Source organism: Fusarium redolens (genome assembly GCF_020744475.1).
Source record: "Fusarium redolens strain MPI-CAGE-AT-0023 chromosome Unknown BKA55scaffold_1, whole genome shotgun sequence".
NCBI lineage: Eukaryota > Fungi > Ascomycota > Sordariomycetes > Hypocreales > Nectriaceae > Fusarium > Fusarium redolens.
The window spans coordinates 3,382,736-3,402,926 of NW_025763664.1; the positions used below are offsets into that span (position 1 = coordinate 3,382,736).

At 49.1% G+C, this 20,191-nt stretch overlaps 7 protein-coding genes and 1 non-coding gene across 8 annotated transcripts; 5 read left to right on the forward strand and 3 right to left on the reverse strand.

Annotated features, from left to right (window-relative positions):
• Positions 1-2,626: 2,626 nt before the first annotated feature.
• On the forward strand, positions 2,627-4,462 carry BKA55DRAFT_498333 (ammonium transporter AmtB-like domain-containing protein; the record flags this gene model as incomplete). Its single annotated transcript, XM_046186539.1, has 4 exons — positions 2,627-2,737; positions 2,945-3,009; positions 3,074-3,834; positions 3,885-4,462. 4 exons carry the CDS (start codon positions 2,627-2,629, stop codon positions 4,460-4,462), a joined length of 1,515 nt encoding a protein of 504 aa, XP_046056826.1.
• A 597-nt stretch (positions 4,463-5,059) lies between these two features.
• BKA55DRAFT_498765 (uncharacterized protein) lies at positions 5,060-7,486 on the forward strand (the record flags this gene model as incomplete). The annotated part of the gene is made up of 1 exon (XM_046186582.1): positions 5,060-7,486. The coding sequence occupies one exon, from the start codon at positions 5,060-5,062 to the stop codon at positions 7,484-7,486; it is 2,427 nt and encodes an 808-aa protein (XP_046056827.1).
• A 758-nt stretch (positions 7,487-8,244) lies between these two features.
• Positions 8,245-11,022, forward strand: BKA55DRAFT_683135 (Tim17/Tim22/Tim23/Pmp24 family-domain-containing protein; the record flags this gene model as incomplete). Its single annotated transcript, XM_046198459.1, has 7 exons — positions 8,245-8,277; positions 8,335-8,450; positions 8,502-8,528; positions 8,587-8,717; positions 8,779-9,091; positions 9,612-10,932; positions 10,993-11,022. 7 exons carry the CDS (start codon positions 8,245-8,247, stop codon positions 11,020-11,022), a joined length of 1,971 nt encoding a protein of 656 aa, XP_046056828.1.
• Positions 11,023-11,061: 39 nt separating this feature from the next.
• Positions 11,062-12,363, reverse strand: BKA55DRAFT_32524 (SGNH hydrolase-type esterase domain-containing protein). The gene is made up of 4 exons (XM_046185695.1): positions 11,908-12,363; positions 11,789-11,834; positions 11,543-11,731; positions 11,062-11,452 (listed from the first exon to the last, which is right to left on the reverse strand). The coding sequence occupies exons 1-4, from the start codon at positions 12,116-12,118 to the stop codon at positions 11,155-11,157; spliced, it is 744 nt and encodes a 247-aa protein (XP_046056829.1). The 5' UTR covers positions 12,119-12,363; the 3' UTR covers positions 11,062-11,154.
• Positions 12,364-12,703: 340 nt separating this feature from the next.
• BKA55DRAFT_t12 lies at positions 12,704-12,803 on the forward strand. Its single transcript has one exon. It is a non-coding gene; the product is annotated as a tRNA-Leu (tRNA).
• On the forward strand, positions 12,802-15,439 carry BKA55DRAFT_550510 (cytidine deaminase-like protein). The gene is made up of 3 exons (XM_046191273.1): positions 12,802-13,510; positions 13,566-15,048; positions 15,099-15,439. The coding sequence occupies exons 1-3, from the start codon at positions 13,248-13,250 to the stop codon at positions 15,252-15,254; spliced, it is 1,902 nt and encodes a 633-aa protein (XP_046056830.1). The 5' UTR covers positions 12,802-13,247; the 3' UTR covers positions 15,255-15,439.
• BKA55DRAFT_550512 (Rad17 cell cycle checkpoint protein-domain-containing protein) lies at positions 15,440-18,375 on the reverse strand. Its single transcript, XM_046191274.1, has one exon. The coding sequence runs from the start codon at positions 18,224-18,226 to the stop codon at positions 15,662-15,664; it is 2,565 nt and encodes an 854-aa protein (XP_046056831.1). The 5' UTR covers positions 18,227-18,375; the 3' UTR covers positions 15,440-15,661.
• Positions 18,376-18,685: 310 nt separating this feature from the next.
• Positions 18,686-20,010, reverse strand: BKA55DRAFT_498166 (uncharacterized protein; the record flags this gene model as incomplete). Its single annotated transcript, XM_046186522.1, has 3 exons — positions 18,686-18,792; positions 18,843-19,469; positions 19,521-20,010. 3 exons carry the CDS (start codon positions 20,008-20,010, stop codon positions 18,686-18,688), a joined length of 1,224 nt encoding a protein of 407 aa, XP_046056832.1.
• Between the last annotated feature and the right edge of the window lie 181 nt (positions 20,011-20,191).

The window sequence follows — 20,191 nt, forward strand, 5'->3', positions numbered from 1 at the left end:
TTTGTCATGGTAGTCGCCTGGCTTCTTTTTAGTGTAATTGAGACGGCTTTCTGGCAGTCACTGTTTTTGAAGCAAAACAATGAAGAAGCATTCATTGGCACGGCGACACCTATCGAGTCGATGTAGATAGGGGATGGCCTTACTTGCGAGGATGCTAAGGGTTTCTTCTAGGAAACTGCGACATGTCCTAACGATGACTGGACCAGCGAGTGGAAACGTTGAAAGCGTTCATGACGACTAGGAATCAAGAAGCGTGTCTCATTACAAAGACCTAATCTCTATACAGCGTATGCAGCTCTGTTTTGCACAGATTGACCAGAATAGAACCTGATGGGTACTTGCTCCAGTGTCCGTGATTAGGCATGCTTGCCATGTAAACGCACTGAGTGAAACAAAACGCCTTATTTGAAGTCACAATTTAACGGAAGAAACAGGTCACTCGACTTGAGGCGCAAGAGAAACGTTATTGTTGTTGTCATAGTTTTCGACCAAAGGACCTAGATCGCCAGCCTACGGGATGGCAGAAAACCTCAGACTTCGATCTTAAAGTAATAAAAATACCGAGATAAATTTAGGATATTGTAGGATAGCCTTGGCGAGCTCTTTGATCAGCTGTTTGCGGCCCCTCGATCTAGAGTCTCAATAATTCTTACACCGCGATGCCTGCATAACAATGCATATGCATATTGCCTGGCTACGATTCAGGTTCCAACGGCTCTCTGCATGTGAACAGGGGCAAGTAAGGAGAGTTGGACAGCATGGATTATTATCTCTGATAAGACCTAACAGCATCTGTTTTAAATTTTACTAATGTTATTGTCATTGTCAATATTTTGCTGAGTTTCATCTCACCCAAAACTTTCAAGTGCCGCTGATTCTTGACATGTCAACTTCATCTTCTGAGGGGCAGTGCAGAACTCAGATATCGTAATTAGCATATTTACAATCCCATTCATTTTCTTATGCTTTATCTCGTCATGAAGTCCGAGGAGATGCTCGCCAGGATTCATCATCTAACTTGGCGGAGCCTGACCTGAAAGACAGAGCATGATGATGAAACGAGACATGTCAGATATCACATTACAATAAGAAACGTGAACATGACGATTTAAGCCACCTTCCAAAGACTGTCGAGAGACTGGAGATGTGACATGACGAACTCTGAGCTTTGACGTCTGTCTTCGCTCACCGGAGGTCTATTGAAGCTGGGCGTCCAAGATGAGACCCCCACACCTTGGCTGGACCAATCAAGGTGAAAGTGCTTATCAGAGACCATGGGTGAGCTTCAGCTCAGTGGCTAGGAGGAGGTTTCGTCATGTGTGACGGTTTGACTCGAGTTGACGATTTCTTTGCTTTTTATACAAGAGAAGAAGGTCGAGTCCTGTCATTTATACTCCGGGTGAGCGGCGAGTTGTGAAGAGATAACAGTGAGTGTAGGATTATGTGTAACTTCCTTGTCGAGCATCAATCTGCATCTCCGGGGAAGCCAGAGGCAAATAGATCTACATTACATGTAAGCAGTCAGGGGCAGGTTGGGGTCTGGGGATGATGTCTTATCAGAACGAAGATCTGGGGTTTTACAGCGACTGATATAGGCAGTTTTTGCCATTTGTCGTGAGTTTTACATGAGCTTTTGGGAAAGTGAAGCGAGATATCGTAGCAGTGAGAGAAGCCTGATGCCACCGCGATGGAGACTGATATGCGTTCCTGCATATCGAAGCCTTGTCAGGGCTAGAACTAGATAAGTTTGCGATGAATTCCTTACGAGGCGACATGGCGTGGTCGAACAGGATTGGAATGGTTATAGAAGGGGACTGAGTATAAGGGGAAACTTTAAGTGAGCTCATGAACTAAGTTGTAGTGAAAGTGCGCCCGTAGTAATAGTTGATGCCTTCGTTTGCGGGCACTTCATATGGATGCTCATTCACAATACAATTGAGACGAAGGCTGGTGATGAGGATAGGTAGTGTGAGAGTGAGAAGAGAGTGGCGAGGCTTAACTAAGGATAACTCTGCCGCAAACCGACAAGCGCCCGCTATACTGGATCGTCTAGTCTGGGGTGACCCCCACTGTATAGTAGTTGACAGAATAAAGCAGTCTTGAATCACCAGAGTGACATGTGTGACTACTCAGGTTATTCTGTCGTCTCCCACTCTAGCTCAGAGTCGAATTGCCTCGCCCCAAAAAAACGTCACGGCGGTACCGGTAGTCTCGAGACCCTTTTCGCGTCGTCGTCTCTCCTCCATATTTTCCCTCTTAACCAAAAGCCCACGGAGTCAGACCAGATACTCTAACTCGGTATATTACGTCGTCCCAGGGGTTGCACAGCCAAGCTCACCTCCAGGGATCTCTTATCTCTCTCCCGCCTGAACCGGAATCGCGCCCTTTTTCTCTCACATTCTCAATCTCAGCCGTGCACACTCTCAACACCAATTGCACCCCCTGCCTGGATCTCTTATCTTTTGAGTCTCTTCCTCCCTTCTTCCTACTTTACTGTTGGCCCAGCATGTCACTATCACTTCCGCTGTCACGCAGTGCAACCTCCTTGACCTTGTCACATCATCCCTCTTTATCGACGTTGGCATTTCTATTTCTATATCACTCCTCCCAAGTCAGAACCGGCGTCATGGCTATGGGAGGCGATGGTGATGCTCGAGGAGCAACACAGCTCAAGTATAACGGTACAGGCGCAACAGGTGCTAATCCGCTCAACATGGATGTCAATATCTGGTACGAGGTGAGTTGTCTATCTCCGTCTCTCATAGTCTCCTGTTTGATCCTCACTCTGTTCACTTTCTATTTCTCTTGATCTCTCAGTCTTCTCATCTTTCTTCTCTCACCCAAAAAAGAGTCTGAGAAAGTCCTGAGACAGGCAGTGGGTCACGTTGAATAGTGGCCCCTCCAATATCTTGAACGCCCGCAAGCTGACATTTTGCGCCCGCAGCCTGGAGATATCGCCTGGATGCTCTCGGCCACAGCTCTAGTGCTGTTAATGATTCCTGGCGTCGGGTAAGTCTTTATGGCTCTGTTCCATTGGGTTAGTGGTCTCATTTGCTGACGTTTGTGCCCATAGCTTCTTCTATTCAGGCCTCGCACGTCGCAAGTCGGCTCTGTCGCTTATATGGCTCTCAGTAATGAGCGCCGCAGTGACAACCTTCCAATGGTTCTTCTGGGGCTTCTCTCTCACATTCTCGCATACGGCCGGCCCGTTTATCGGTGACCTTGCCAACTTTGGCTTCCGCGATGTCCTGGCCCGGCCCTCGGTTGGTTCCGCGCATCTCCCCGATATGCTCTTCGCCGTTTACCAGGGCATGTTCTCCGCCTTAACTGTCGCTCTCGCTACCGGTGCCGTCGCCGAGCGTGGCCGCATGCTCCCCTGTATTATCTTCATCTTCGTGTGGGCCACTGTCGTGTACGACCCCATCGCCTGCTGGACCTGGAACCCTAATGGCTGGTCTAACAAGATGGGCGGCCTCGATTTTGCTGGAGGTACCCCTGTGCACATCGCTTCTGGAAGCGCTGCTCTGGCTTATTCCATGATGCTGGGCAAGCGTAGTGGTCATGGAACACATGAGCTCAACTACCGCCCTCACAATGCTACTCATATCGTGACCGGAACGGTCTTCCTTTGGGTTGGATGGTTTGGCTTCAACGCCGGCTCTGCCCTATCTGCTAACCTTCGTGGCGTAATGGCCGCCGTCGTAACTAACCTTGCTGCTTGTGTCGGTGGCATGACCTGGTGTCTCTTGGACTATCGTCTGGAGAGAAAGTTCTCCACTGTCGGCTTTTGCTCTGGCGTTGTTGCCGGTCTCGTCTGCATCACTCCTGGCTCTGGTGAGTAGACCATAATCTTTCAAAACCAACATGAGCTAACACCAGTCTAGGTTACGTCCCTCCATGGGCTGCTGTCATTTTCGGTGTTGTCGGCGCTGCTGGCTCTAACTACGCTACTAAGGTCAAGTTCCTCCTTGGAATTGATGATGCACTCGATATCTTTGCCGTCCACGGCATTGGTGGTTTGATTGGCAATATCTGCACCGCCTTCTTCGCCACACCCAGCATCGCTGCTCTCGACGGCTACTCTCACATCAAGGGCGGCTGGGTTGAACGTCACTGGGCGCAGATGGGTTATCAACTGGCCGACTCTATCTGCGGAGGCCTATACTCCTTCGTCGTCACTTGCATCATCCTATTCCTCATGAACCTCATTCCCGGTCTGCGTCTACGAGTTGATTCGGATGCCGAAGTTCAGGGCATTGACGATGCCGAGATTGGAGAGTTCGCATACGATTACGTGGAGCTTACTCGCGAAGTCGTCAGCGATATTGACAACGAGTCTGGAAGCCGATACTCGGCTGATCCTACGGCGTTCCACCATTACGAAAAGAACCACATCCCTATGATTGATGCTCGCATGTTTGGTGGCCAGCCCGCGCATGCCCCTGTGTCGTTTCCACAGTGAGGTTGCTTATGACAGGCGGGAGGGCTATATGTATTGAGTCAATTTGTACGCATCGAACGGCGCCATGGGTTTGGAATTGTTGAGTTATAGATACCCCGGTTCTTGGACCGATCTTGTTGGATGATTTAGTTGTATAGTATATAGTTTCATTATTGTATTAGCCTGGATAGACATTTTAGTATCAAAGACAAAAAGCATATTTTTTCATCCACGGACCTCTCTAGTCTCCATGTCAACTTTTCCGTGTTCACGATTATCCTTGTTAATTAGCGGGTCGGACCGTGATTCAGTGCTGAAGCCTGGCGATTTTAGCGGTTCATGCATTAGACTGGCCAATCAGGCGAAACAATCATCTTTCAACTTGGCAATCTCTCTGAGTCTTGAATGCACCATGAACATTGAACATCTCCTCTTTACTCATATCAGCAACCTGAACTTCTAAATCTGTACACTACTATGACACTCAGACTCACATGGCCCTCGATATCTTACGTCAGGCATCAGTGAGGGATTTTGGGATATGACCGAAACTCTGCCTTTTCAGTCGCGATTCATTGCGCAAGTCTCTCAACCATAAACAAACACCGGAACCTCACCATGACCTCCCTGCAAGAGAAGGCAGCTTTCTTCGATCAGCTTAAACCCCTCTATAGCGATGATGAGCTTGATGCGAACCAACAAAAAGAAAGGATGCGCTCTCGGAGGTTCTTCGCCGCCAAAACACGCCCCAAACCACCAGCAAAGGAGTCTGTCGTGCTTGACCTAACTAACGGTGAATCTCAAAAGTTGAGAGTGACACCTAGAAGGGTCACTTCACTTCCGACGCCAGCACCTGCTGAAGGCACAAGAGTTATCAAAGGCACTCCGATGACTGCGATCGGCCAAAAGAGCAAGCTCGGCACGCTCATGAATCAACGCAGCGCTGGGGCTATTCTGGTCGATGATACACCTATCCCTGACTCTGCACGGCAGACACAGAGAAGACTTCCTAGGAGCGGGTCTACACCTCTGTTCCCGTCGGGACGAAATCTCGCTCAAATGGTAGGCGACTCGCCTTCCCCGAGCTTAGCAATGAAAAAGCGAAAGCGTGAAAGTATGATCAAACTCAGGCCAGAGAGTGAGCAGATCTTCAAGGACCTCACATTTTACTACGTCCCCGATGACGATATTTCACCAGCTCGTCGATTACGTATCACCAAGGCGCGCGAGTTTGGTGCAACATGGGTGCGAACTCCACGCATTGCAACTCATATTGTTGTTGAGAAACATATACAGTACAAAGATATCGAGAGCGTATTAAAGAATACGAACAAGAACCTCCCGCCTAAAGTTGTCAACGAGGAATATCCCGTTGACTGCATCCAATTCAAAGCACTGCTTCAATGCAGCCAAAATAAGTATCGGCTTACAGGCCAGCCGATAGTCCAGGAAGAGGATAACCTGCCACCTCTGCCGTCAAGCTCTGAGAAGTCTAATAAGTCTCTGCAAGAGAAACCGCATCATAGGAATTCGAAGAAGTGGGATTTTGTTCCTCTCACGGGGACTCCTGAAAGGAGTGAGGAGTCTCCTCGTCGCAGCCAAGTTGCCAGGACTCCTATCCCGACAGATTCCCAGCCAGTTGTGCTTGATCTTAAGGGGATGGCCTCATCTCATCCTGCGGTTAGTGAAAGAGCTACCATCTCCCGACAAAATTCCACGATATATGTTCAAGAACCTAGTGGCTCTATGCAGCGCCCAGAAGAAGATCGCCATAAGGATGAGCTGTCCGAGTACATCAAGATAATGTCGGAGTATAAGGACCTCCCATTAGATGCGGACGACGATGATGCCCAAACAGTTACGGACCTGGAAGACCTGGAATCCGGAGAACAATCCCATTCAGGCTCAGAAGATGAACGGGCCAACAAACGAAGGTCACGAAGAAAGACTAGATCTGGTCGCAAAGACATTACCTTCGAAGACCGATTCTCATGCAACTCAGCCGGGGCGAAAGACGCCAAAGCGGGGAATCAAAATGCCCGCACAATCGAGGTTCTCCAATCCATGGCTGATTACTACAACCGGGTGAACGATCACTGGCGAACAACCGCCTATCGAAAAGTCATCAGCACCCTAAAGCGTCAAGAGGCGAAAATCACGACGGCCGAGGAGGCACAAAGACTACCCAGTGTGGGACCGCGTCTGGCGCAGAAGATTGAAGAAATCGTCACTACAGATAGACTCCAGCGACTTGAGTACGCCCAGAAAGAGCCGATGGACGAGGCACTTCAATTGTTCCTTGGAATTTATGGTGTTGGAAACAGTCAGGCCCAGCAGTGGTTGGCTCAAGGATTCCGGACACTGGACGACTTGAAAACGAATGCGAAACTTTCACCAAATCAGCTCATAGGCATCGAGCACTATGATGATCTCCGTACCAGGATTCCGCGTCGTGAGATTGAGGCCTTGGGTGCTGTTGTGAAAAGAGGTGCTCAGCGTGTTGATCCTCAGGTGGAGTTGATTATTGGGGGTAGTTATCGAAGAGGAGCAGAAACGTCAGGTGATATCGATTTCATCATCACCAAGTCGAATACCGAGTCATCGGCTGAACTTAGGCCTTTCCTCGATAGTCTTGTCCAACGCCTTGAAGCTGAAGACTTTCTTGTGGCACGGCTCGCGTCATCACGATCTGTCAGCGACGGAAGTAAATGGCATGGCTGCTGTGTACTCCCCAAGATCAGCGGCTTCAACGAGGAACGTTACAAACCCGTATGGCGCCGGATCGACTTTCTCCTGGTTCCCGAATCAGAGATGGGTGCGGCCCTGATCTATTTCACTGGCAATGACATCTTTAATCGCAGCATGCGACTATTGGCTTCCAAGAAAGGAATGCGACTGAATCATCGGGGTTTATACAAGGATGCGATGCTAGGACCGCAACGGGTCAAGGTCACTGAGGGAGAGCTTGTTGAGGGACGAGATGAAAGAAAGATATTCGATATTCTGGGGGTCAAGTGGAGAGAGCCTCAGGAGCGGTGGTGTTGAGGGACTCCAACCAGTGATAAGAATTCGTTTATCAAGGTACAACTGCGGAGGCGTCGCACAACATAACAGAGCCTCACGATTTCAGTTTTTGTCTACCGAGGTCAAAGTGGAGGATTTTCGGGAATGAATCAAGGGTACCTGAATAGCGTGGAGTTTCGGGGTTAGAAAATGGAGATGGGGTCCATTCGCATGAGGAGATAGATTTTGAAGCATTCTGTGAAGGCATGAAAATTAGATATATACGTACCTGGTCGTCTCATGTGAATCTGACTGATGTGTGCTTTCCCCAGATCTTGGCTAATGCAACTGGAACTTCCATTGAACCGCCATTCACATGTGAAATTCCTTAGATCCATTCTTCTCTCCAAGTATCAACACCTTTCAGTGGATAGCTCCCGCTGCGTCATAGTCAACTAGGCACTGTAGTGTATTCTTCCAGTGGGGGCATATTATTGCCGGGGCCACTCTCCGCAACACAAGCCGAGCGCAAAGCCCAAACATCCGAGGCTCAGCAGACAGGTGACATAGCATGTATCCATAATCCGGGGCGCCTTCAAAACCCATGAACCTACCAACTTTATCGATACCTCTGAATCCATCCATGCTCCTATACGACTCTTCCGCACGTGAAATCTGACCTACAAAATCACGCGACGACATTCGATGCCTTGAGACTGAAGCGCTTCGCGACAAACATCCTCTCCTGACGCTGCGACCGAATCTCTCTTTACGTTCTTTTGCCGAGGCCTGGGGACAAGATGGCTATGTCATCTTCGCTGGAAGTGTTAAAGGTACTGGTTTTATCGACTTGCGACACAATAGAGTTTGCGCTGACAGGTTTTGGGTAGAACACGCTGGAGGAGATTGTTAAGGACCCGCGATACCATGATCTCTTGTCTTTAGTCAAGACGGCGCGCAATGGTATTATCTACGGAACCAAGGTGCGGTTTCCGCATGCGCTGGTGTAAGTCATATGCAATCTCTTCAGCACCTCATTACTGACAAACATGAACAGGATGGTGTTTCTCTTCCGCTCTGGAACGTACGTTCGACATGTCATGACACCCTACCTGCAACAACGAGCTGACGTGCAACAACAGATTCCCACAGAAAGTCAACCTAGTCCTTCGAGCGACGAGACATCATGCAACCAACTTGGCGCGCTTCGCCCTTATTTATAAGCTGACCATGCTTGCGCTCAAATACTTTGGTGCCGAGCCAGGAAAGGAGGGTACGTCATCGTCAACGAAACTCAACGTCAACATATTACCCAGAATTCTAACTCTAAGTAGGAACATACGACTCCTTCGTTGGCGGTCTTGTGGGCGGATACTTTGTCTTCGGCGGTCGTTCCAAGCGTACGGGAAAGATCTCATCAGTCAACCAGCAGATCGTCATCTACGTCTTTGCGCGAGTGATGCTCGCTCTCGCCCGTATCGCCGTGAAGCCAGGCCACGGATTCCCATTCGTGTCATCCGAGCCTCTTCATGGAATCATTAATCAATATGCCTGGCCTGCGTTCGCGTCGCTCTCATGGGCTATGGTTATGTTGATCTTCCGATATCATCCCGAGGAGCTTCAGTCGAGCTTGAGAAGCAGTATGACGTACATTTATAAGGACTGCAATGACTTTGACTCGCTCCGGACTTTGCTTTGGCATAACAAATAGACGGGTGGTTTCGAGGGTGATATTTCTGTCGGTTAGTTGGTTTGGCGTTGGGCGTGAGAGATGCTTGATAATTTTGCATATCGGGATTCATTGCTTTAGCATTGCAGTCGTTGTAGGCTGGGCCTTTGGGTTTGTAGGAAGCATGAGTAGACTATGGATACATGACAACAAATATGATAGAGGTTGATCAAGGAATGGTTATCGTGGCATCTCCGTGTCCTTAAGCAGCTTTTTTTTGGGCACGTCTTGTAAACTTCCTTTTGAGCTGAGCGTCTTGTTAATACAACGTTTTCTTCACACATCACGGTATCTCCCATCTCAATGGATACCTTAGTAGGTAACTCGAAGTGGAAGTCCAGCTTTAATAGCTGCCTCAGCCATATCGCGCTAATCTGGTAAACTACCCCACTAACTTAGAGCTGACCCCTGCTTGCCCCTCCACACTGACGCCTGTAGTGAGCCTCAACTTTACCTCCAGGCTGCTATACCTCCACCTCAGTCCATCACTTTGTCTCTTTCAAACTCCTACAGACCGACAACCATGGCACCAAATCCCAAAGTTGCGGAGGCGATCTCGAATGCCGAGTCTTCCTCTGGAGAGAAGGGACCTCTCTACGAGCAACTGCTCTCCGAAATCAAGAACATTTCATCCCCGTCCACCGCTACCGACGACCTAAATGCTATCATCGACTCCTTCTTTGGCCAGGCGCTCGGCGTCGTGGCTACGCGGACCGTCCTCGCGTCTTTCATTGCGACACTCCGAGAACTAAAGGACGAGGATATGTGGATCGGGGTCGGAAATCGTACGCTAAACACCATCGCCGCTCAACCATCATCTTCTTCCTTCGTTGATGCCGTCGCCACGATCCGTGAGCTCATTGCTACGGCCCACGAAAGCAACGGTGACTTCCTTGATGCTGCAAAGACTCTGGCCGATATTCCGCTCGATAGTTCTCAGCGCAAGATCACCGATGAGGAAAAGGCTCGCACATGGATTCGCATCGTTCGAAACTACCTCGAAGTGGACGACTCTACGGCCGCCGAGATGTATATCAACAAGCTCAAGAACATCATGCATACCGTATCTGATCAGGAACTGAACTTGCACTTCAAACTCTCACAAGCCCGTATTCTGGACGCTCAGCGTGACTTTTTATCCGCATCTCAACGATACCACGAGATCAGCTTCTCGCCTGCGATCGACGAGGAGGAACGCCTACACACGCTCAGTATGGCGGTGAAGTGTGCTGTTCTAGCTCCCGCTGGTCCCATGAGAAACCGAACATTGAGTCGCCTTTACAAAGATGAACGTTCTTCGCAACTTGAGGAATTTGGTATTCTGGAAAAGATGTTCCTTGACCGGCTCTTGTCTCCTGAGGAGGTTGACAAGTTTGCAGAGGGACTCCAGCCCCATCAACTAGCAACTACTTCAGATGGCTCGACGGTACTTGCCAAGGCTGTCGTCGAGCACAATCTTCTCGGCGCATCCAGACTTTATAGCAACATTCGATTCGAGGCCCTGGGAACACTATTGGGCCTGGATGCTGATAAGGCTGAAGAAACTACTGCACGCATGATCGAGCAGGGCCGTTTAGTCGGACGTATAGATCAGATTGATGGCATCGTGTACTTTGAGGGTGGTGAGGCATCTGGAGAGAAGGGGAGTGGGCGAGCAGAAATCATTGTTGGCAAAGAAATGCGAAATTGGGATGCCAACGTTGAGAGTTTGGCTGAGGAGGTGGAGAATGTCACCAATGCGCTGCAAAAGGAGTTTCCCGTAAGTGCTCCAATTATTGGCCATGACCTTGATTAATCTCATACTGACTCTATGTAATAGGAATTTGTTGCCGCAACCCTTGTTGTATGAGAAAAGGACGAATTAGAACCTTCTAGTGGGTATGGCGTTTAGGGGTTGGGATGATCAAGGGCTGTTTATGTCCAATGCATAGCACATGGATCCCTTTGGTTGTAGACTGGCAATGATAATAAGCCAAAAGCTCTAGTCCAAGTCTTTCTTGCGGACCACCACGTATCCTTCATTGATATTCCGAGGGTTGCCATCCTCTTCATCGAACTGGAGTTCATCTTCCAGTACTAAGACTTCTAAGGTTTTGGAGTTAGAGGGCTCTTCAAATGTGCCTTCGCTCCAGAGGATGTCTATAAGAGCGTCGGCGATGTGGTTACCCATCCAGTCGTAGCCCTCGTCTCGAAGATGGAGACCGTCATCCCAGTACCTTTCGCGATCCTGTTCTGAAAGCGAATGGTAGGGTATCTTGGAATGAAGGTCAAAGGCGTAGCTGTCAAAAATCAGCATCAACTGACAGCATAGACAGCCAGATAAGAATTATGAAATCATGTAAAACTATTGTAACCACCGTTCAACTTACTATCCCGTGTCTTTGTTCTTGAGAATGCTCTGGTTGAGCTCGTTTCTTGATGACGTGCCTCTCTTCCCTTTTGACTTGCTTTCCGGAACCGTAAGAGCAAGGACTTTGAATTCTCGGCTCAGAGGGACATCGTATATATCCTTAAGGGCAGAAAAGATATTTTCAGGTGGGACACCGTACGCTATATCGCTATAGTTGTACATATCAGCATCTTTGTATCTGGCAGAAGAGGGTTGTATAACTCACTTCGTACCGCCAAGGACAATTGTCCAGTCATATGACTTATCCTTCCCTGTACCTCCTTGTTAGCCGGTTAAATGCTACGTAAGACTCCAAATAAACACCACATAATGACGTTCACATACAAGCAGCATCCATTCTATCTTTGAAGCGATTGAAAGAAGCAACATCACCCGGCACAGCATTCAGCACGATCTCAAAATCCACTTCGGGAAATGTCCCCGTGAGCCGGTCTTCCAGCTTTAGAGCGTATGGATGTGAGTCCATGCCATGGCAGAAATATCCCGAGGTTAGAGAGTCTCCAAAGCATAGTATACGAAGCGTCTTGCGAGGCATGGTGACGATGTCTTGTGTTGTGGTGTTGTGTAAACGGTAGGTGAGTAATGGCGAGGCGGGGTGGTATGGAAGGTGATTGCGTAGGTAGGTTGGTGTAAGCAGGCTGCAGCAATAGGGGTTTTGTGAGAAGGTTTAAAGGCCGTGTGTGCGTTGTGTGAAGTGTGAATGGGTTGGAAGCCAGTTTGTGAAACATGTTGCACCAATTAAGACAACTCATTCAACAGTAAGACAAGGTACTTACTGACCTAGAAAATTTCCAATGTAAAAAGAAAGTCCCAAGCAGTATGCCCGTAATAGATGGAGTTTAATATTACAACGCCTTTGCTTAAAACACATTATGCAGGGTAAGTAGCTTGTGGTTAAATGTCAGATAATATCTTCTAAAATCTCAATTCAAGTATAGAATAATATTAAATCCTAGAATAAAGACCTATAATATACCATTTGTGCCTCTAATGAGAAAGTATTATTATATACTGCTTGAAAACTGAGTAGGTAAACTGATTTTACTGGCTTCTCATGCTATCTCAGATCGAGGTATATGTCTCATCCTATGACACTAATCCCTAAAAGCAATACAGCTTCGGTGAGATGGCCGAGTTGGTTATGGCGCCAGGTTAAGGTTAACCTTGACACCAATTTCCTGGTGGAGCAATCCTCCTGGGTTCGAGTCCCAGTCTCATCAGTTATTCTTTTTGCTTTTTGCTGTTCCTATCAAGGAAGCCAAGTTCCTTTGTGCCGCTCGTGCGATGACGGAGTTTTCCCACGACATCATCGCAAAAAGTCTAAGCTCCAATCTTTGCAAGCTTCCAAGGCTTAAACTCAATCTATAGCTATTACCAATACTGACAACAGAGCTTGCTTCCCTCCAAACAGTTCCCCCAGTAGAGACCAATTTCAACCTCCGCATTTGTTCGTCATATCTCAAGCTTTGACCAAGTGTTTAAGGCTGATTCCCCTGTAAAAAATTGATAATTGTAACAATTCACAGCAACGGCCCACGCTTATTACTGTATTTTTCTGCTACTGCCCCGCCCCCTCCATTGCTCTTCCGCAATCGCTACTACCCCGCCAAACTTTTTTCCTTTTGGCCTTTCCTTACTCGCCCGAGAGCCCAATCCAAACCCGAATGAGACGCCCTCTTCCCACTTACATCTTTTCTTCTTTTTCTTCCTCGTCCCCTTCTGTCTTTCGTCTTTTTCCCTTTATCTCTCCCAAAAGCTTCTCTTTTCTAGCCTCCAAGATGTCCTCCCAGCAGAAGATCGCCATCGTCTCGGTCTACGACAAGACCGGTCTTTTGGACCTGGCTAAGGGCCTTGTCCAGCAGAATGTTCGAATTCTCGCTTCTGGAGGTACCTCCAAGATGATCCGAGAGTCGGGCTTCCCTGTCGAGTAAGTCAATACAAACGCTCAATCGCTTGATAGTAGAGCTAATTGACTTCTGCAGGGACGTCTCTGCCATCACCAAGGCCCCCGAGATGCTTGCTGGTCGCGTCAAGACGCTTCACCCTGCCGTTCATGCAGGTATCCTGGCCCGTGATCTCGCCTCCGATGAGAAGGACCTCGCCGAGCAGAACATCAACAAGGTCGATTATGTCATCTGCAACCTCTACCCCTTCAAGGATACCGTCGCCAAGATCAACGTCAGCATCCCCGAGGCCGTCGAGGAGATTGACATTGGTGGTGTTACCCTTATCCGTGCTGCCGCCAAGAACCACAAGCGCGTCACTATCCTCAGCGACCCTAACGACTACGCTGGCTTCCTCAAGGAGCTCGAGAAGGGCGAGATCACCGAGTCCAGCCGCAACCGATATGCCCTCAAGGCTTTCGAGCACACTGCCGACTACGATGCTGCTATCTCCCAGTTCTTCCGCAAGGAGTACGCCGGTAACGGCGAACAGTACAGCGCCCTTCGATATGGCGCCAACCCTCACCAGAAGCCTGCCGCCGCCTATGTTTCCGAGGGCAACCTGCCCTTCAAGGTTCTGTGCGGCTCACCCGGTTATATCAACCTTCTCGACTCCCTCAACGCCTGGCCTCTGGTCAAGGAGCTCAAGAAGGCTCTTGGCAAGCCTGCTGCCGCCAGCTTCAAGCACGTCTCTCCCGCTGGTGCTGCCATCGGCCTGCCCCTTACTGAGGACGAGAAGAAGGTCTACTTCGTCCATGACATCGAGGGTATTGATGAGTCTAGCCTTGCCCAAGCCTATGCTCGTGCTCGAGGTGCCGACCGCATGAGCAGCTTTGGCGATATGATCGCTCTCAGTGACGTCGTTGACGTTCCCACTGCACGCATCATCTCCAAGGAGGTCTCTGATGGTGTCATTGCTCCTGGCTACGAGGATGCCGCTCTTGAGATCCTCAAGAAGAAGAAGGGCGGCCGATACCTTGTTCTTCAAATCGACCCCGAGTACAACCCTCCTGCTACCGAGACCCGCACCGTATACGGCATCAACCTTCAGCAGCACCGCAACGATGTTGAGATCACTCCCAAGCATTTCAGCACAATCATTACCCCCAAGGACACTGCTTCTCTCCCCGAGAGCGCAGCTCGCGATTTGACTATTGCTACTATTACTCTTAAGTACACTCAAAGCAACTCCGTGTGCTACGCCTACAACGGCCAGGTCGTTGGCCTCGGTGCTGGCCAACAGTCCCGAATTCATTGCACCCGACTTGCCGGTGACAAGGCCGACAACTGGTGGATGCGCTTCCATGAGCGTGTCCTTGGCATTAAGTGGAAGAAGGGTACCAAGCGCCCCGACAAGAGCAACGCCATTGACCTGCTCGTCAGTGGCCAGCTCCCTAAGGATGGCCCTGAGCGCGAGGCTTTCGAGGGTGTCTTCGAGGAGGTCCCAGCTGCCTTTACCCCTGAGGAACGTGAGGCTTGGATGAAGCAGCTTAAGGATGTTTGCGTTTCCAGCGACGCTTTCGTAAGTAGTATACCCATTGGCCGATTGAGCTTTGCTAACATGGATGATAGTTCCCCTTCATTGATAACGTCTTCCGCGTTGCTCAGTCAGGGGCCAAGTATGTTGCCGCTCCTGGCGGTAGCCAAAACGATGCCGCCGTCTTCGATACCGCTGAGAAGCTGGGCATTACCTTTGTCGAGCAGAACATTCGTCTGTTCCACCACTAAATGATACCTCATTCAAAGTTTTTGCAATTTGATATGGAAATGGAAATGGAAAAGGAAAAGTAAAAACAGGTCTGAAAGGTTTGGCCTGGCAAAGAAGGATTCCCAGAAATTGTGATCTGTACGATTGCGATATTGTATATATGATAGACTTAACACCGCGCCCAGACGCTCACTTCAACGTGATGATGATGATTTAAACCATTTGTAAAAGCTTTCCGTCCATGTCCATCTGTCCCCTCTCGCACCAAAGTCGGTATACGCGAGACCGTGACCCAACCCAAAATTATCTATCCCCGTTGCTCCGTTCCATTGTTGTCATGATCGCGACACCAAGCGCAAATAAAAACCAGATAAACCTCAAATCGCCTTGTTTCCATACACCCCTTACGTACCAACCCTTTATCTCCTTAATCCTCGATATCATCATCACTCAGCACCAATTTCTGAGCGAGAAGTCCCGAAACGTTTCCTTCCTTTATACCCGCACTTCTCTTCCGAGGACTCATTTCCTCTGACGGCTTATCTGTTGCCCAAGCTTCTCCCGGTAGCATGTCGTCATCTGCGTCGGACTCTTCATCGGCAGTATTAATGCCTTTGAATGCAACCACCTTCTCGAGTTCGCGCAGACGGAAGCTGGATGTTTTTCGAGCACGCGCTATATGCGCCATGTATGGGAGACGCTCAAGGAGCATCTCGCGCCGGGCTGCGCTGCCAAGTGAGAGAAGCGGCGCACTATCAGGATCGTTTTCTTGCTGCTGCTGTTTTACCATGGCTTGACGATTTTGCTGTTTACGCTGCATCCAGGAAGTTTCGCTAGAGGATTGCTGAGGACGACGAAACGCTGTGGCTCCATCGGTGAGGTTTTTCGTTGCTCCATCATCGCCTTTAAGTAGTTTTGTAGACCACATATCCACAAAGCCTTCTAACTCTTCCTTGGCACGCCAGAGTTTCAGACTCGTTGGGTAGAACATCTTGAAGGCGTCGCTGCCCTTGGACATGGTTGATGATTTGCGCTTAACAGGGTTAGGGAGTGAGAATAACATGCCCCTGACAGCCACCTGGAAGGTTATTTCATCCTGTCGCAGCACATGGCTGCCAGAGTCTGGGCCTGAAAAGCCACCTCTGCCACCGAAGAAGATGTCTCTTGACGGTGAGAGGAGATCTGCTTGTGACAGATACTCGATACAGTCGTTAACGTAATCCATTGGTGTTGACAAGTCCATCGGATCTGTGCTCTCACACGACAGAACGTAGTTTTCGTGTAATGCCGAGACAAAAGTATGTGTATCTGTGCCCGTCTCGTCAATGAGCGTGTCAACAGACACTTGTGAGCGTTTCGGTCTCGAGAAATGCGAAAGGAAGCTTGGCAGATTCTCGACATTGTCACCTCGTGGAGGAAGTTCATCTCGTTTGTTGTAGACGACTTTTCCAACAGCATGGAAAATACCTAGACTCGCTTCACGTTGAGATACTTGTTCCAGACTCTCCTCTTCGCCTTGTGTGAGCTTGATAGCATCTTTCACGCCCTTAGTCTGCTTTGTGAGCACGACTTTGTTGCCCCAATCTCCTTGCTGGTCACCCTTCAGACATAGGAACTCGAGAGATGACACGGCGTTTCTGATGTCTCCTATTTCACCGAGGCGTTTTAGAACTTGAGGACCTGGGGTTGTCCTGCGACCAGATTTTCTGGCCTCTTTCTGGACAACAAGCTCGAGTGCCTTCAGGAGTAACGATGGGGCGATGGCATTGAACTCTATCATACCAACCCCTGGATGTTGTAAGATTTCCGGGCCCAAAAGTCGATGGGCAGTAAAACTGTCCGCCGATGCAGAAGTCGTAGTCAGATGAGTCTCTGAAATGACCATGACCACGGGCGTTATAGGCTCATGCTGCGAAGGCTTCGCAAACATGGATAAAGACGGTGTGCTATCAGCAAGGTACTGTAAAACAGTGTTCCGGAAGGATGTCAAAGCCGTTGAAGATCTTGAAAATGTGTTGGGAAACTCCTCGATGAGAATAATTCGTTTCGAATCATTCTTTCGGGTGATCTGAGAGCTGTTCTGGGTCGACGGCACGGGAGTATCGATCTCCAATGCTCCAAATTTACCACCACGACCAAGAAACTCTTGAAATTGCGCAGATGCTGAAACGAAACCCAGTCCAGAGCCTCCCGCAGGATTTCGCCATTCAAGAAGCTCACTGCCCATATCGTTTGCCAGAAGTCGCATAGTCGTTGTCTTTCCGGACCCAGCTGCGCCTTTGAGAATAAGTAGACGCTGGCGCATGCGCCCTGCTATCACATCCTCCAACCATCTCCTCACATCGGAGACCTTTTTCTTGTGTACTGCCAATTCCTCCAGATTTCGAGGTCCAAATCGTTCTGACCAAGGGCGTGTATCATCATTTGGCGTAGCTATAGGTACTGGCTTAGGTGGTTTGATAAACTTTTGGCTGGCGCTGGGTACACTCGACAACGATGATTGCGAGCCGTTTCGTAATCTCTTCTTAGCATGTTGCCCGACCAAGCTTGCAGAACTTGTCTTATGTTCTGAGATCTCATCATCCTCTGAGATAGGATCACTGATAATATCTTCAAGAGGAACGGATCGCCTATCTCCAGCTCCCGAACGTGCGGCCCTTTGTGCCTGATTCGAAAAGAGTGTCTTCAAATCAGCTGTCTTTCCCGTATCTGCGGCTTTGCCAACATCCTTGGTACGTTTCGCGTTTGGACTCATGCTATTGCTCTTCGGTTGCGCTCGACGAGGTAGACGGAGCGAGCCATTCTTGGTTGGCTTGTTGGCGACGATCTTAGGTTTTGTCGGACTCGGCGAAGCTGTAGTGACGCGACTTTTCGTAGAGGAGCTTGGTGAAGTAACCAGAAACTTGGTCAGGGTGTTTGCACGGGACGGTTCGTCTTCATCATCTGAAGCGTCAACGACATTCCGCCGGCGGCGCTTCGCGGGCGGAGCCATCGGCGCAGAGGGTGCATTTACAGCAACAGCATAACGTTCTGAAGGGGTACGCGATTGATTTGGGGGTGCGTGCTGGAGATTTTCGCATGCCGTGGAGAGATGGTGATGATGTTGGACTATCTGATAGCTTTGATGGAGCGTTATCGTGAATTGGGACCCGCAGTACAGTGTATGACCCACTGAAGCACGTTGTATTAACATCTACCGTCTGCTTAAATTGACTGCCGGATGGAGGATCGATTTTAAACAAATGAATCACTAGCCACAGCATGTTCGCGACAGTTTCATTAGTTCGTTTTCGCATTGTACCGTAGTGCTACCATTTCGCAATGTCATCAATCTGAAGGTGATTTTACAAGAAAGTACATAACTGATCCGTTATCCGGGGTACACTGTTGCTTCATTTTCTCAGACCATCATCCCAGGTATCTCATGTCCTTATAATACACGCTTCCCATCTCAGTATGTCCATCCTTTGAAGTTGTCGACGAAGGTCAGGGCAGCCAGAAGGTATCGGTCGTGAACATCGCCCCATGTTTTTGAAGCCTCCTTCAACGCCCGAATTGCTGTCACAGGGTTAGTGGAGGGGATATGGCAATTGGAGATATGACCTTACCTTTGACGTAATGAGCATCTGTAGCCCAGTCAGAGTTCACTGCCTTGTCCTCCACGTACTTCCAGCCTCGTTGTTTGGTATCGCTGTCCACATTATCCGGATCAGGGAGTGGTCGGCCTTTCACGATAAAAAGGCCCAAGGCCAGAAGCCACCATTGCCGAACAAGAGGAACATGATATTTCTCGGGAATGAATGGAAGCAGAACTCGGACGGCATGACTGGTTGTTAGTATATGAACGAGCATGAAGTTGAATGCATGGGTGCCTGGCTTGACTGTGGCAACAAGTAACGCAGCTGCAGCTTCTTGGGACAGTTCGAACTGCTTCACAGGATCTGTGATTTCCCATGCGTTCCAGTACTCCAGTATGATATCCTCATGCTTGCTGAAGAGCTCTTCCAGATCATACAGGCCGAATCCGACGGCATCAAACCGGTCATCCTTAGACAATTTGGTGAGAAGATCTAGCGGGGAGGCCGAGGTGAAAGGGGCCTTTCTGGTGTACGACTTGTCGTCGAGGTACTTGTGGAGGAAGTCATGCTGAACACAGGCAAGTCCAAGAGCTTCCATGGCAAGTTCCTTACAATCCATCTCGAAGGCATAGCCTAAGTGGATCAGCGGGTGCCCGACTGTAAGTGTTAGCAAAGACATATTTGGTTTATATAGGATTGTAGACTTACGACCACCGATCAGACCATTGATTAGAGGCTCATCGCCGGTGAACAGATAATGCTCCATTTCTTGGTGCCAGTCATAATGGAATCGCATAACGAGCTTGTCTTCAAAAAAGTCCACAAAAGCCCGCTGGTACCTAGCATCACCGCGAAGCTCTTGCCAGTCATCTTCTCCAATCTCAGCGGGTGACGGTACCCATGCCTCCAGCTCGCGGATTTCTCTGTCATAGATGTCATTTAGTTGAGGAACACTTGCTCCCAAGAGGTATGCTGAGCTGAGGATATGAGCGTTGTGATTATCGTATTGAAGGTTGTTATAGACGATTGAGTAGTTGGCATGATTCGCTTTCAAAAGGTGCTTTAGACATCTTGCCCGTTTGCTTGGGTTTGTCTCAATGTGATGAATCTCAACTGAGGGGATGTTGATGGCTTGGCGATTACCATCAAGTCCTAGCAGTTTATTAACCACAGGAACTTGAGCAAGAATCCCGGACATTTTAGGATCGCAAGACGAGAAAAGCTGACTGATTTGAGGTTATTATGAGGAGAAATTATCAAATGCTCATGACGTTGAATCGAACAATGAAATCAATCTTCCGTTGGGGCTTCCAACGGGCACTAATAAATGATAGCGGGGCAGACCTTTTCTTTGGGGGCAGGGGTGACACTGTAACACA